The following is a 13,298-nucleotide window of genomic DNA, read 5'->3' on the forward strand; positions in this document are numbered from 1 at the left end:
AGGGCAGGCCCCTGGTGCACTGCCAAGCTGGGTAGGGGGCTCCCCAGCCCAGGACTGCTTGCTGCATGTCAATCCAGGCAGAAGAGGAGGTTAGAGACTGTCCTGAGATTTTGGAGGGGTCCCCTCTAATGATAGCTGTGGTTCCTCCCCACAAACACACACACCTACCACAGACATCCATCACACACCTGCACACAGGCATCACACACATACCACAAACACCCATCATACCTGCACACACACACATCACACACGTATCACAAGTACCATCACATATGCACACATCGTGCACACGCACACTTGCATACACCTTTGAGGGCTTCATACCTCTCTCCCCAGAAGCTCATCCAAGTACCCCAGAAAAAGAAACTCCACTCTAAGCCAATCTTTACCTTGTTATAGACAGGGAAACTGAGGCCCAGACCAACATGCTATCTGCCCTCTTCCCTAATTGTGCTTAAGAGCTGACCCCTCTTTGGGGCGCCTGGGTGGCAGTGGCTCAAGTCATGATCTCAGGTTGTGAGATCAAGCCTCACCACGGGCTCTGTGCTGGGCATGGAGTCTGCTTAAGATTCTGTCTCCCTCTTCCTCTGCCCTTCCCCTCTCCTCCATAAAAAAGAGCTGACTTCTCTGAAGTCAGAAGATATGAGTTCAAATCCTGGCTCTTCCAACCACTGACATACCGAGCCTCTCTGTGCCTCAGTTTCTCCATTTGTAAAATGGCAGTAAGAGTGGACACTGACCTTATGACCAGCCCAGGTCTTCTCCTGGCAGGGACGGCCACGAGTGCCTGGGCCTCAGTTTACTTCTCTGTGTAATGGGAATGATAGTGGTTTGAAGGTTAAACAGAGACAGGATGTGAAGTGGAGGCGGGGTGCCCTGCACACAGTGGCGCTCACTGCTCGGGAAGCCTTTGTTGCATGCATGGATGCATCCCGCACGCCTTGGGAACTGGCGCTCTCAAAAATGTTGGGAGGGGATGAGGGCCCTGGCATCATTAGTTCAGGCGTGGCGGCTCTGGGTCCGGGATCAGCTCCCCCGCCTGCAGCACGTGAGAGGACACCTCCGAACTGGCCCCCTGGCCCCCAGAGGGTCACGCGGCGAAGGGCGCCGGGCTCAGGTGGGCACCTGGCGGGCCTCCCGGCGGGGGCATCCAACCCCCCGGGGCTCCTTCCGGGTTGGCAGCGGCGGCGCAGGGGGCGGGGGGCCGCGCCGCGGGGCCGGGCGAGGCCGGGAACGCGCGCCCCCGCCCCGCGCCCGCCTCCCGCCCGCCCTCCCGTAGCCGCGCTGGGAACCCGGCTCCGCGCGTCGGGGGAGGCTGGCGGCGCGGGCGGGCGGGGACGGCAGGCTGGGGGCGGCTACGGCGAGGGGCCGCGCGCGGAGGGCGCCGGGCGCAGCATGGGCGGCCCGCGGGCCTGGGCGCTGCTGTGCCTCGGGCTTCTGATCCCCGGAGGCGGCGCCGCGTGGAGCGTCGGGGGAGCCCAGTTCTCCGGACGCAGGTAAGGGTTGCCTCCCACCACCTCTGTGCCCTGCCAGCCCCGGGGCAGGGATTCCAGGCACTCCCCCCCCCCCCCCCCCCCCAACCTCCGTGCAAGCCAAGGATTGGGAAGGGGACCTGGCCCCCCATTTCGGTGCCAGCCAGATGGGAGTAGGGACCTGGGCCAGCCCCGCTATCTGGAGGAGGCTCCCGGCAGTGCGGGGGTCCTCGACTCCGTGTGTCCGGAGCCGACATTCCCCTCCAGCCCCCTCCACCCGCCACCACTTCACCTCCAGAGCCCCAGAGGAGGGGGAAGGGAACAACCGGGGAGAAGCCCGCCTCCTGGGACTTCCATCGCCCTAGCTCAAGGGCCCCCTTGCCTGCACGTAGGAAAAGCCCAGCACATCCCCTGGCTGACCCTTGGGGACCCCCGCTCCCTTTTCCCTGCTCTCGGCTTTTTTTAGTACCCCGGCTATTTATTTCCCTCGGAGGAAGAAGACTGGGATGGAATTTCACAGATCCGTAGGTCAGTGGCCACCCCAGAGATCTGGCATTTTGCACAGAGACTGGAGAGAGCATTCTGTGTTCCTGCCGCTGTTTCTGGAACTGGGGACACTCTCTCTTTTGGTGTTTGTGGGGCATCTCCCCAGGGAGGAGCCCCTTATTTGCAGTGTGGTCATTAATCCTTCAAGGACTGAGTAAGGTAGGAAGCACTGTCCCCATTTAGCAGATGAGCAAACTGAGACCCCAGAGAATCAACATAATCTTCTGGGCTCATGGGCCATTAATAGAAGTGCTGGGATTCTAATCTGTGTCTTTCTGGCCGTGATAACAGTGTTTGAACCTGTCCCCTGTCCTGGCTGCAGCCCCCACCCCTGCTGGGGTCCCCTCTCAAAGGCCAGCCATTTGTCTGAGGCAGACAATGCTGAGTAGCCAGGCCTCTTCAGGCCTTTTCATCCCATTCAAAGGCCTTTCCCGGCCCCCACCCCCTAGGGCCTCAATTCTTTAATTCTTTTCAGAAATTCCCTTTCCCAGTGGTCAGGGGCCATCATGCCCCTGCTGGGCTAGCAAGAGCAGGTGACATGGCTGGGGCTGGAGGGCAGAGGTGGCCAAGGCATCAGAGGCCAGAATAGCAGGCATCTGAGGCAGGGACAGGCAGGTGGCAGATATCACAGCTGCCGCCACCTACTGTATGCTGACCGCAGCTGACCTGGGCTGGGCATTTTACCTGCATCCACCACCTCCAGAATCTTCCCAACTGCCATGGGAAGCATGCATTTTGATGGTCCCCCTTTCATAGAGGAGAAAGCTGAGGCTCAGAGGGAGAATATGACCTGCGCAGGGCATGAATGTGAACCCCCCCGATCCTAGGTGCCAAGATGACCAAGACCCTAAACTTGAATTCCCAGGGTCAGGCTCAGGATGATGGTGCAGAGGGCTTAAGGTCCAGACTGCCCTCCAACCAGTCCAAGGGCAGGGCCTCGCAGCCTGGGCTTCTCACTGCCCGTCCCCCACCCCCAGGGCTTCCTGGGTCGGAGCAGGATGGTGGCCCAGGGCAGGTAGCTGGTGGACCTGGAAGGCTCACAGTGGCCTAGCATCACCAAAACCCTGTGGGCAATGCCGTTTTTCCCATTTTACAGATCAGACTGGGGCTCAGAGAGGGGGAGTGGCACCTCAATCCAGGCCAGCCAGTTTCCCAATCCAGTGTCCTTGGCACCCAAAAAGAACGTGTCAGCTTGTGGGTCTGGGAGAGGTTTGCAGCTCGTGGTTAGGAGGCCAGGGCTCTGGCGCTGGCTCTGGCACTCACTCAGTGTGTGACCTCAGGCAGGTCCCCTCCTTCCTCCCCTTGCCCCCTAACCACTGGCCTGTTCTGAGGGGGGACGGACCCCCACAGGAAGGATGAACAGTGGTTCCTGCTATCACTGACATTAGGTGGAGGAAGGGACCCCTAGCTGGAGGAATCTGTGGTCCTCAGCTGCCAGGACCTCCCCTTGTGGCCACGTCCCAGCATTGATGGAGATGTCACACCCCAGCCCTCCCTCCACCCCCAGCCCAGCACCCCAGGCACCCCTTGGCAGCCAAGGGATCAGAGGCAGAAAAGAGGCTTTGTGCCTGGGGAGGGGGAGGACCTGGAAGGCATCCAAGGGGCTGCCCCAGCCCCAGGAATGTGGCAAGACTTTGAGACCCCCAGAACCAGGGTGTCCAGGGGCTGTGCAGGGCTGCCTTGGCTCACCCCTGCCCCCTGTCGGTCCCCTAATCCCCGCTGGGGCTGCTTCCTGCCTGCCCTGAAGTCCCTTCCCTCCTGATTCCCTGTTTCCTTTAATGACCCCATCTCAGCACTGTGGTTCTTGAGTAGAAGCTGTCACCAGTGTCCTGGCCCAGGCCACTTCCTCCTGCAGGATGGGCTTCCTCGGGGCAAGTCCTAGAATCAAGGAGAGGGGAGAATTCTCTTCCCCAGCTCCTCTCCCGGGAGCTCAAACCCCAGCTCTGTGCCCACATGGGTGACCCGGCCACGTGACTTCTCTTGGCGCCCCAGGGTCCGCCCCTGTAAAATGCAGAGCCTGGCATTCCCTATCGCAAAGTCAAGGGAAGGACCTTGCACAGAACGTGCCATGCTGGGGTCCCTCAGGGAAGCCGCCAGACCCCAGCTGTGGGGCGTGGGGTCCGAGTCCCAGTCCAAGAACAACAGCTCTCAGCACGGGGCGATGCGGTGTGTGTGAAATCTCCTCTGTCAGAGGAGATTCTGCCATCCCCATCTGCAGATGGACCAAGTGAGGCGCCGACAGGGTCAGGGCCTTGTCCAAGGTCGCCAAGTTAGGAAGCAGCAGGGCCAGGACTGGAACTTGGCCTTCAGAGTGGGGTTCTGGCTCTAATCACCCCGCCCCCACCTTGTACGTCTCCTTTCTTTCCTCTTCTTTTCATAACAGCCCTTGGCCCCTGGCCCGCTTGGCTGCCTCCTGCAATTAGCCCCTATCACTGTTCCGGATCGAAGCCTTGGGCCTCGCAGAGACAAAGTCCCCTGGGCCCCCGTGGCAGGGGGTGGAGGGCAAGTGGGTGGGGGGCATTGTGGGGGCAGCCGGTGCCAGGCTGAGCTGGTCTGGCTTGTTTTCTCTCCTCCGGCAGCCTCTGGGGGCCCGGGAGGTGCTGAGTGGGCACGAGTGGCAAGCCTGGAAGGGAAGTGCCTCCTCCTCCCACCCCCTGCCCTAGCCCCATCCCAGAGGCTCAGCCTCGAGGGTTCTCGGGTACCTTCTCACTGACCACGTCCCAGGAGATAGGGCCCCCAGGGGCGGCAGGATTGTAGGCAGGCTTCCAAGTACTGTACACATCTCTGGGAACCTGGGTCCTGGCTCCTCTGCCCAGGCCCACTGTCTGTTCTTGGTCATTCAGTCATTCAGCAAACATCCCTGTACACCCTCAGGCTGAGCCCCATCGTGGCTTGGTCCCTGCCAGTGCCCTCCCTCGGCATCTGCAGGGAAGGGAAAAGCTCAGGGCTGCTGAAGGGGACCCCTGGAGGTGCCCCACCCCTCCTGGGACCTTAGGACTGAGACCTAACGGACAAACAGGAGGTTGCTGGAGCCGAGGGAAGGGCTTTCCGGGCAGAGGGACTCTGAATGCAAACATCTGAGGTGGGGGAGAGCCAGCACTTGAAGGGAGCGCAGAAAGCTGGAAGAGGGACAGCAGGAGTGTGCAGGAGAACAGCATGCAGGACGGGGCAGTCTGGGCTCACAGGGCAATGGGGAGCCATGGCGGACTGCAGACTCACAGCAGGCGGTGGCAGCATTAAGTCTGTGCTTTAGAAAGGGGTCCTGCAGCCCTGGTGGAAAGTAGACAGAGGGTCCAGGCCAGGGCTCTGCAGAAGAACTTGGATTTATCCTGGAAACAGCGGGGGCTGGAGTCTTCAAGGTCGGGGAGTGGTGGGATGTGGTTATTGGTGACTCCCCATGCCCCAGGGGAGGGGCCAGGGACTAACCTTAAACCCCAGATAGCCTGAGTATCCCCTTCTGGCTAGTCAGCCATCAGCCCCATATCTCCTAAGCAGGGAATTCAAGCAAACTCTAGCTCATGGGAAGTAAACCAGGGAGCCAGGCAGTGACCCACCTGGGGGCGATTTTAATTAAGGAAGAAGAAGAAAATTGTTTTCTCTAGCTCCCACCCCCGGTAAAGAGGAGCAGGTCAGGCAATTGTGGGCGGTCCCAGGCCCACCTCCCCCAGCCCAGTCCACGGTGTGGGCATGGAGGGAGGGGTGTGTGCGCATGTGCATATGAGAGCACATGGCCCTGTGTCTGTAGACACCACTCAGGAAGCCCCCCCAAAACTTGCACTCTGAGTTTTATGCATTTTTCTGGAAAGGAGCCACACCGACATCACTTTCTCAAAGGGGTTTATGGCCCCCCCCCACAACAAACAAAACTCCAGGTTCAAAAGCACAGCTGTAGAGACCCAGGAGATCTGAAGGGCAGGGGGGCCTTTTTGAAATGTATTTTTTAACTTTTAAAATCCCCACCTGCTCATTAGAAGAAAAATTGCCAGCCAGAGGTTAAGAGTGCAAACTCTAGGGTCAGACGGACCTGAGTTCCAACCGTGACTGTGTTGCTCCTCCGGGGTGTCTGCGGCACATCCCAGACCCCAGAGCCTCAGTGTTCCCATCTGTAAAGTGGTGCTCATAATTGGCGTGGGAAAGGCCCTGGCCCCAGCTCCTGGTGTGCGGCAAGCATGATAACCGAAGGCTACAGTTAGTCCTGGAGACAGAGTGGAGTCTCTGCCCCCAGAGGTGGCAATTTGACGCGAGCCTGTGATTTTTCCTACCTTTATGCACATACAACTATGTACGTGTGTATACGTATAAGTAGTCTTTGGGCTTTCTTATTTGGATAGAAACACAATCGTTCTCCGCCTGTTGGTCTGCACTTGGGTTTTTCACTTAACCAGACACGGTGGTCTGCCCGGGGAGAACTTGGGCTGTAGCTCAGCATCTGGTTTTCCGTGTCTAGTCGGCCTGCCGCTGTTTAGGCTGTTCCTGATTTTGCATCATTCCCAACAGCGCTGCAACAAGCCCCTGTCACCTCTCCCATGGCTGGCTGGCCACCAGCTGCGTGGAGCTTCTGCCAGGTCATTGATCTAAACAGAGCCATCCCTTCCCACGCTTTGCCTTTGGTGGGGCTGTTCCTGCCTCCCGGACTGATTCCAGGGTGACCGGACAGGGAGGGGACTTCCCCAGGGTCCCACAATGAGTTAATTGGCAGGTCCTGGCCAAGGACATGGTCCTCTGGGTGGGCCAGCAACCGGGAGACTGGATTTCGGTGGCGGCAGATGCCTCTGTGATGGCCCAGACATTCCAGGTGCTCAGCAGCCCTCAGCCTGCACAGGGTCACAGGCCCTGCATTTTTTGCTGGGGCTGGGAAAGGAGGGACTGTTTCAGGTGACCCTTTGTGGCCTGAGCCCGCCACCCCACCAGAACTTTTCCTTTGTGACCTCGAGCCTGGGGTCAGCAGATTCCCAGGTTGGGACCTTCACAGAACCACGGACCGTGGCTCAGGAGATGGGGAGGAGACAGGAGCTGAGGTCTCTGGGAGGGAGTCGGCCCAGACCGGGCCATCCACATTACTGGGTGCAAATCCGGCTCTACCATGCCTCAGCTCTGGGACAGGAGCAGTTGTCTTCCCCTCCCCAAGCCTCATTTTACCCCTCTGTAAAATGTGGGGAGGTACCTGCCTGGCTCACCAAGAAGGTGAATGTAAATACCCTTAGCATACAGTGGGTGCTCAACATATGCAGTGCACTATGGATCATACCGTAGGTGCTCAATATATGCGATGCACTATGATCATTAATTGGCATTTGGAGAAGTCAGTCATCCATGCTTGAAACATCTGGCTGTTCCACGGCCGGGGGGGGACCCAAGGAGAAGAGAGACAGGGCCTCTCTTCTGTCATGCCAGGGGAGGGAGAGGGCAGACATGAATCGCCAGCTTCATTCAGCCTGACAGGGATGCAAAGTGCTGCGGGATCCCGAGCAGGGAACCATCATTCTGTCTCCTGCAGCTCATTCCCTGAGACCTTCCAAGCGCCCCCAGCACAGCTGCCCCCTCTAGGGCTCTGGATTCACCCCTCAGCCACAGTGCCACCGAGACTCCCACTGGGGCCCAAAGGACTCTGAGAGCTCAGGGATCTCTCCACCTAGAGACTCAGGGCTCCTGGAGGGAACCTGGACCTCTTCACCCATCCCCCCGGGGTCCTGGGCAGGGGCTGTGCATGGCACCTGAGCTTCCTCACTGTGGGTCTGTTTCAGGAACTGGTGCTCCTATGTGGTGACCCGGACCATCTCATGCCATGTGCAAAATGGCACCTACCTTCAGCGAGTGCTGCAGAATTGCCCCTGGCCCATGAGCTGCCCGGGCAGCAGGTGAGCGAGACCCTGGTGGAACGGAAGCCGAGGGTCCTATGCCCAATCTCAGCACCTCCCCTTCTGCTCCTGGGGCACCTGGAGGGCTTCCTGGGGAAAGGATTCCACCATTTACCCACATGCATTCACTTAGTGAGGCTTCACTTCTGGGGACAGGCCAGCTTGCAGGGACTCCCTGTCCAGTTAGTATCTGGATCCTCCCCCAACCTGGGGGGTTAGGAGGGATTGGAGGGGCTGAATCCCAGAATACAGGAGGAGAGAGGCTCCAGAGGGGCCCAGAGGTGGCAGAGGACCCCGGACGTTGTCCCCATGGACATCCAGGTGAGTGGGAAAGGCAGCAGAAGATTCTGTCTGAGTTCGGTCCCCTGGGCCCTTCTTTCAGCTACAGAACCGTGGTGAGACCCTCGTACAAGGTGATGTACAAGACGGTGACCGCGCGTGAATGGAGGTGTTGCCCTGGGCACTCAGGGGTGAACTGTGAGGAAGGTAGGACCACCCTGAGGTGCAGGCCAGGTGCCTTCCCTCGGGCGCGCGGCAGGAGCAGTCAACCCTTGCTAAGTTGGTGGGCGCCGCACGCTCAGCAGCGTGCACACCAGGGCCCACCAGTGAGGCATGGCTCAGACACAGCTGGGGCCTGCTGGCCCCCCAGGTGTTGACCGCCTGCCTCTTGGGAGGCTCTCACAACCTCTGGAGAAATTCCATACATGCCGTGGAGCTCACATCTTGAGTCACACCATCCCAAGTCTTTCCTCCAAGCTTGGGGAAAACCCATCTGGATGTGTCCATTGGATGTGCTCACAGCTCACAGAAGCAAAGCACCACTTAGGTCAAGATTGGCACAGATGGGATGCTTGTATCCGTCTTGCAGGTGAAGAAACCCAGGCTCAGGAAGGTGGCGGGTGTACAATTGCTAAGTGGCAGTCAGGGCCTGAGGGACGGGTGCACCACACGTAGTGCGTGTCCCAGGCACGGGGGACACTCTCACCCAGCCCCCTCCTCTGCAGGCCACATGTGTGGCTCAGGGCCAAGCACCCACACCTCTGCGGTACGGACGACACAGCCCGGGCCTCCCCACACCCTGGCCACATGCTCACCTGGAGAACCCTCTGCTCAAGGGCACCTGCCTCTCTGCTAAGCAGTCTGGGTGCCTCCTGCCCTCACTGCCTACCTGAACCCCACCAAGGGCTGTGTTCCCAGAATGGCCCTCCAGACCAGCCTAGAACCAGCCCCGAGAACCTATCCTGTAGGCACCTCAGTGGAAAGGGGCATTTGGGGCCCCCAAGGCAGCATCAGTTGCAAGACCTATTCTGATTCCAGAAACAGGAACATGTGAGACATGGCCTCTGGATCAGGAGAACGTGATACTAAGAGAAATCACCGTTTATAGGTGCTTCTTGAAAGACTTACATGCTTCACCTCCCTGGGACCCCATGAGAGTCCTGGTTCACAGACTGGGCAACAGAGGCCAACAGAGGTGGAGTTCCATGCCCAGAGTCCCACAGGGTGTGGGGCAGAGCTCACCACAAAGTGGGGGGGGGGAGGGGACCTGGCAGGTTCCCCTGTGGGGCCGCAGAGTTCCCAGTTCTGGTGGGATGGCCAGAGGGAGTGGGGGAGCTGCCCATGCCCAGCAGGGGTCCTTGTAGAGAGAGCCGGCCACCAGGCCAGTGTGGGAGGGCAGAAGTGACAGGGAACAAGGAATGGGACCCTCCCCTCCCTGCTGGGAGAAAGTGGGCAAGGCAGAAGGGCCCAGAGGGGTAGGAGGAGAGCCAGCCAGGAGGGGCTCCTGCCAAAGAGGCCACAGAGGAGCTGAGGGAGGGGAAGGGGGAGGGTGAATCCCCGGAGTTGGGGGGCCACCTGGGCCAAGCAGGCCTGAGCCCAGGCAGGGCCTGCCCAGACAAAGGCCACTGTGTCCCTGGCTTCCCTCTCAAGGGCAGACCTTCCCAGTTCTGCAGGGCCATCTTGGAGCCGGTGAGGGTGGGGACAGGTTGGGGCAGAGCCTGTGCCCTTGAGTCCCGCAGCTGGAGGCGGTGCATCCAGAAGCCAGGATCAAGGCTGAGGGCTCTGGCAATGGCAAGGTGGGGGTGCAAGGCAGAGGCTGGGCTGGGCCGCCCCTGATATCAGCCATCAACCTCGGCAGGGCCCCCAGTCCCAGCCTGGGGAGAGGAGTATCCAGGGCTTCGTGGGGCCAGGCCAGATCTGCTACGCCCCAGCTGTGTGGCCTTGGGCTGGGGACTCCCCATGCGTTGTGCAAGTCATTGTGCAAGGGCACTGGGCTGGGGGGTGGGGAGGCTGCAATGCAGGTGGCCCTCGTCTCGTGCCCACTCAGAGGGAGGGGCACTCTCTCTAACAAGCACCAAGCGGCTGTGTGCTCTTGAAGGACCTGGGGCTCCCCCACACTAAGCCTCAGTGTTCTCACCTGTGAAACGGACAGGATACTAGAGTCTGCCTCCCAGGGATGTTTCAAGGATGAAATGCAACAGTAAAGACCCTGCAGGTGGCGTGGCTGCCCAGGGTGGGCATAATGTGATGATCAATGGGACAGGAGGGGCCTCTCCCAAACCCATACAGTCAGAGCTCAGTAAAGGGATGCCCAGACCTGGATATTCTGGAAAACTGCTCTGCTAGGAGCCCTGGGAATGGGGGTGGGCTACTGTGACGACGTTGCAGGCCCACCCCAGGCCCTGCCCTTCCTCTGACAACTGGCTTGAACCTGAGCTCCCCCAGCTGTTTCCCCTGCTGGTGACTTACCTCATAGTCTGCCCAGCACTGGGACATGGACCTGGGGCCACAGAGATGGGTCACCGTAGCAGCCTGGGTGGCCTGAAGGAGGAGAGGGAGGACCCATCATTCCAGAATCCAGATCTAGATCAGCCGTGCTTTGCTGTGTGACCTGGGGCAAGTCACTCCACCTCTCTGAATCTTGTCTCTATCTGGAAGTCACCTGGGATGCAAAAGTACCCACCTTGTACTTTTATTATGAGCATCAAAGACTCAGGCCTTGAACCTTCGGCCCCTGTGCTGGGGATTCTGTGATGGCCCTCCGGGATTATCCTGCCTCTGACCTCTGAGGCCACACTTCTCAGTCAGCTGCTCAGCAGACAGGCCTCCCCATGCTTCCCCACCCCCATTCCCAGGGCCCTAGTCTCCAGATTCTTCGCTCATTCACAGCTCTTAGCCCTGGCTTTCCCATCTGCAGAATGGGAACGTTCACTCTGTGATGATGAGCGAGGCTGTTCTCTGACGTTCATGACAACCTGGGAGGACAAGACTGGAATAGGCCCCATTTTACAAATGGGGAAACCAAGGCACAGGAGAGTGAATGGGCTGACCTGGAGTCCCTCAGCACAGGAGGAGCCAGGATTGGGACCTGCCTGACCAAGCCTCTATAAGTGCCTCCGGCACTTGGGAAGGGGCGACTAGATGGCAGGGAGGGAGCCAGGCTGAGGTCTCACCTGGCTGCCCGCTCCCATTGGAAAACATTTGAGGAAGGGCCAAGGCCAGAAGGTAGCCCGTCTGCTGGTCCTGACCCCCTGGGGGGCCCTGCTGAGGAAGGGCTGCTGTGGCCTCCCTGTGATCCTGCCTGGGGGGAGTCCCAGCAGACAGATCTTTCATCCATCAGCCCTGTTGTCCAGATGATGTAAGTGAGGCTCAGAGAGGGCGTAGGTCTCATCCAAGGTCACACAGCAAGTAAGCTTTGCAGCTGGGATTCTCGGAGCAGAGCCAGGGCTTTGACCTGAGGTCTGCAGCATCCGCACTCCCCCCCCAGACCCTCCTGTAGTCACAGTGACGAGGGGAAGGAAAGCATCCCCTGTCTGCCATGCCCAGCACCATGACTCATACTCACTGGCGTCATACTATCGTGTCACGGTGCAGGAGGTCCAGATGTAGAAATCGAGGCTGGGAGACGGAAATGCCTTGCTCGGGGTCACATCCAGATTCAGAGTCCATCCGTATGACCCAGGGCCAGGAGTTTTCCTCTGTAGCAGCACCAGCCGAGGACTCCCAGGGGAGGACATTCAGACAGTTGGGGCATCATGAGACTGGCAGAAGCCCTTCTCAGCCCCAACCCCGCGCAGACAGAAAGAGGAGCTCCCTCCCCCTCCTCTCCCATGGGATCCCCCGGAGTCAGGCGACCTCTGTGTACCCCTCAGTGTCTCCACTGTCCTTAGCGCACGTGTCCCTTCCCCATCTGGCGACCCCCACAGCCCTTGTCTTCTGTGATGGGGAACCAGAGAGGGAAGAAGTTTGCCCGAGGTCACACAGCAGAAAAGCTGAAGAACAGATGGGAGGTTGGGGCGGCCTCACCACCTCTCCATCCCTAACTAGATGCCAGTTACAGGGCCAGGTTTATGCTTTGCTCTGAGGATTCAGGATCCTGTGGGCTCAGTGCTGCAGGAATCTGCCCAGGTCCGCCACCCCCCTACTCCACTCCCATCTAGAAGACCTGGCGACCCCCATCTCCTGACTCCTGCCAGCCCATCCTCCACCCCCAGCCGGCGCCCCCCCCCTCCACCCTCCTGGCCCCACCCCCCGGTGATGTGCTCCAGCCCTGCCCTCCCTCCATCTTAGCCCCGGCCCACACTGGCCCTCTCTCCCACCCCACAGCCAGGGCAGCAGCTGTCCCCTCTGCCTGCGACCTTCCTGGAGCTGCCACCTGACTACCAGGGCCCCCATGCTACCAGCACTGCTCCTGTCTCTCCAGTACCTGACCTATGAATGGGAACCTCATTTTACCCTGAAGAGCGGGCCAGGCCAGAGACAGACTGAGGCTTCCCAGAGGCCTGCCGGAGGTTCTCAGAGCTCCCGGCCCCACCCCTGACCCCATCCTTGGTTCAAGCCAACAGCAGCAAATATTTACATTTGCAGTGTAACTTCCCAGGAGGACACCTGGCCTGGGGCTGGGGAGGCAGCATCCCTGTGGCTGTGGTCACTGGACGGCAGACCTGTGGGTGGCTTGTGAATGAGAAAGCCCCTCTCCCAGCGCCTTTCCAGAGAGAAAAAGGCAGAGATGAAGCCCAGGGACACTCTCAACTTCTCGCATCTGCATTCCCAGCTTAGCGTGGGGTTTGAATCCCCACCGCCCCACCTGGCTGTGCAGACAGGTAGCCTCTCCTCTCTGGGCCTCATGTTCTCATGAGGACCCAATGAGAAGGGGCTTCTTAGCTTAATCCTGGTCCTGGGCAGAGGAAAGGGGAGCTGCTTGTGGGGCACAGGGCTCAAAACTGTCCATGATGCCGTCCTTGTGCAGATCAAGACAGGGAGTATGGAGTGTTGAGAGCTTCAGGGAGGAGCTTTGGTGAGTACCTTGGTCTGTCTGGGAAGACTTTCTGGAGGAGGTGACATAAGACTGACCGCTGCCGGGAAGGGGGTAGGGGGGCAGTGTGTGTGTGTGTGTGTGTGTGTGTGTGTGTGTGTGTGT

The 13,298-nt window shown here is 59.6% G+C and overlaps 1 protein-coding gene across 5 annotated transcripts in view; it reads left to right on the forward strand.

Annotated features, from left to right (window-relative positions):
* The first annotated feature begins 1,286 nt into the window (after positions 1–1,286).
* Positions 1,287–13,298, forward strand: part of LOC112813186 (RNA-binding protein EWS) — an 80,616-nt gene continuing 68,604 nt past the window's right edge. For 2 of the 5 annotated variants that reach the window (XM_073886829.1, XM_073886830.1), the window contains exons 1-3: positions 1,314–1,499; positions 7,766–7,879; positions 8,262–8,365. In XM_073886829.1, the coding sequence (XP_073742930.1) occupies positions 1,399–1,499; positions 7,766–7,879; positions 8,262–8,365 (319 nt within the window). In that variant the 5' untranslated portion in view covers positions 1,314–1,398. Of the gene's footprint in view, positions 1,500–7,765; positions 7,880–8,261; positions 8,366–13,298 lie in introns of all 5 variants that reach the window. The other 3 variants (XM_025858172.2, XM_025858173.2, XM_073886831.1) reach the window with 3 other exon arrangements.

Source organism: Callorhinus ursinus, unplaced genomic scaffold (genome assembly GCF_003265705.2).
Source record: "Callorhinus ursinus isolate GAN/ISIS: 27379988/994484 unplaced genomic scaffold, GSC_fseal_2.0 scaffold72, whole genome shotgun sequence".
NCBI classification, from domain to species: domain Eukaryota; kingdom Metazoa; phylum Chordata; class Mammalia; order Carnivora; family Otariidae; genus Callorhinus; species Callorhinus ursinus.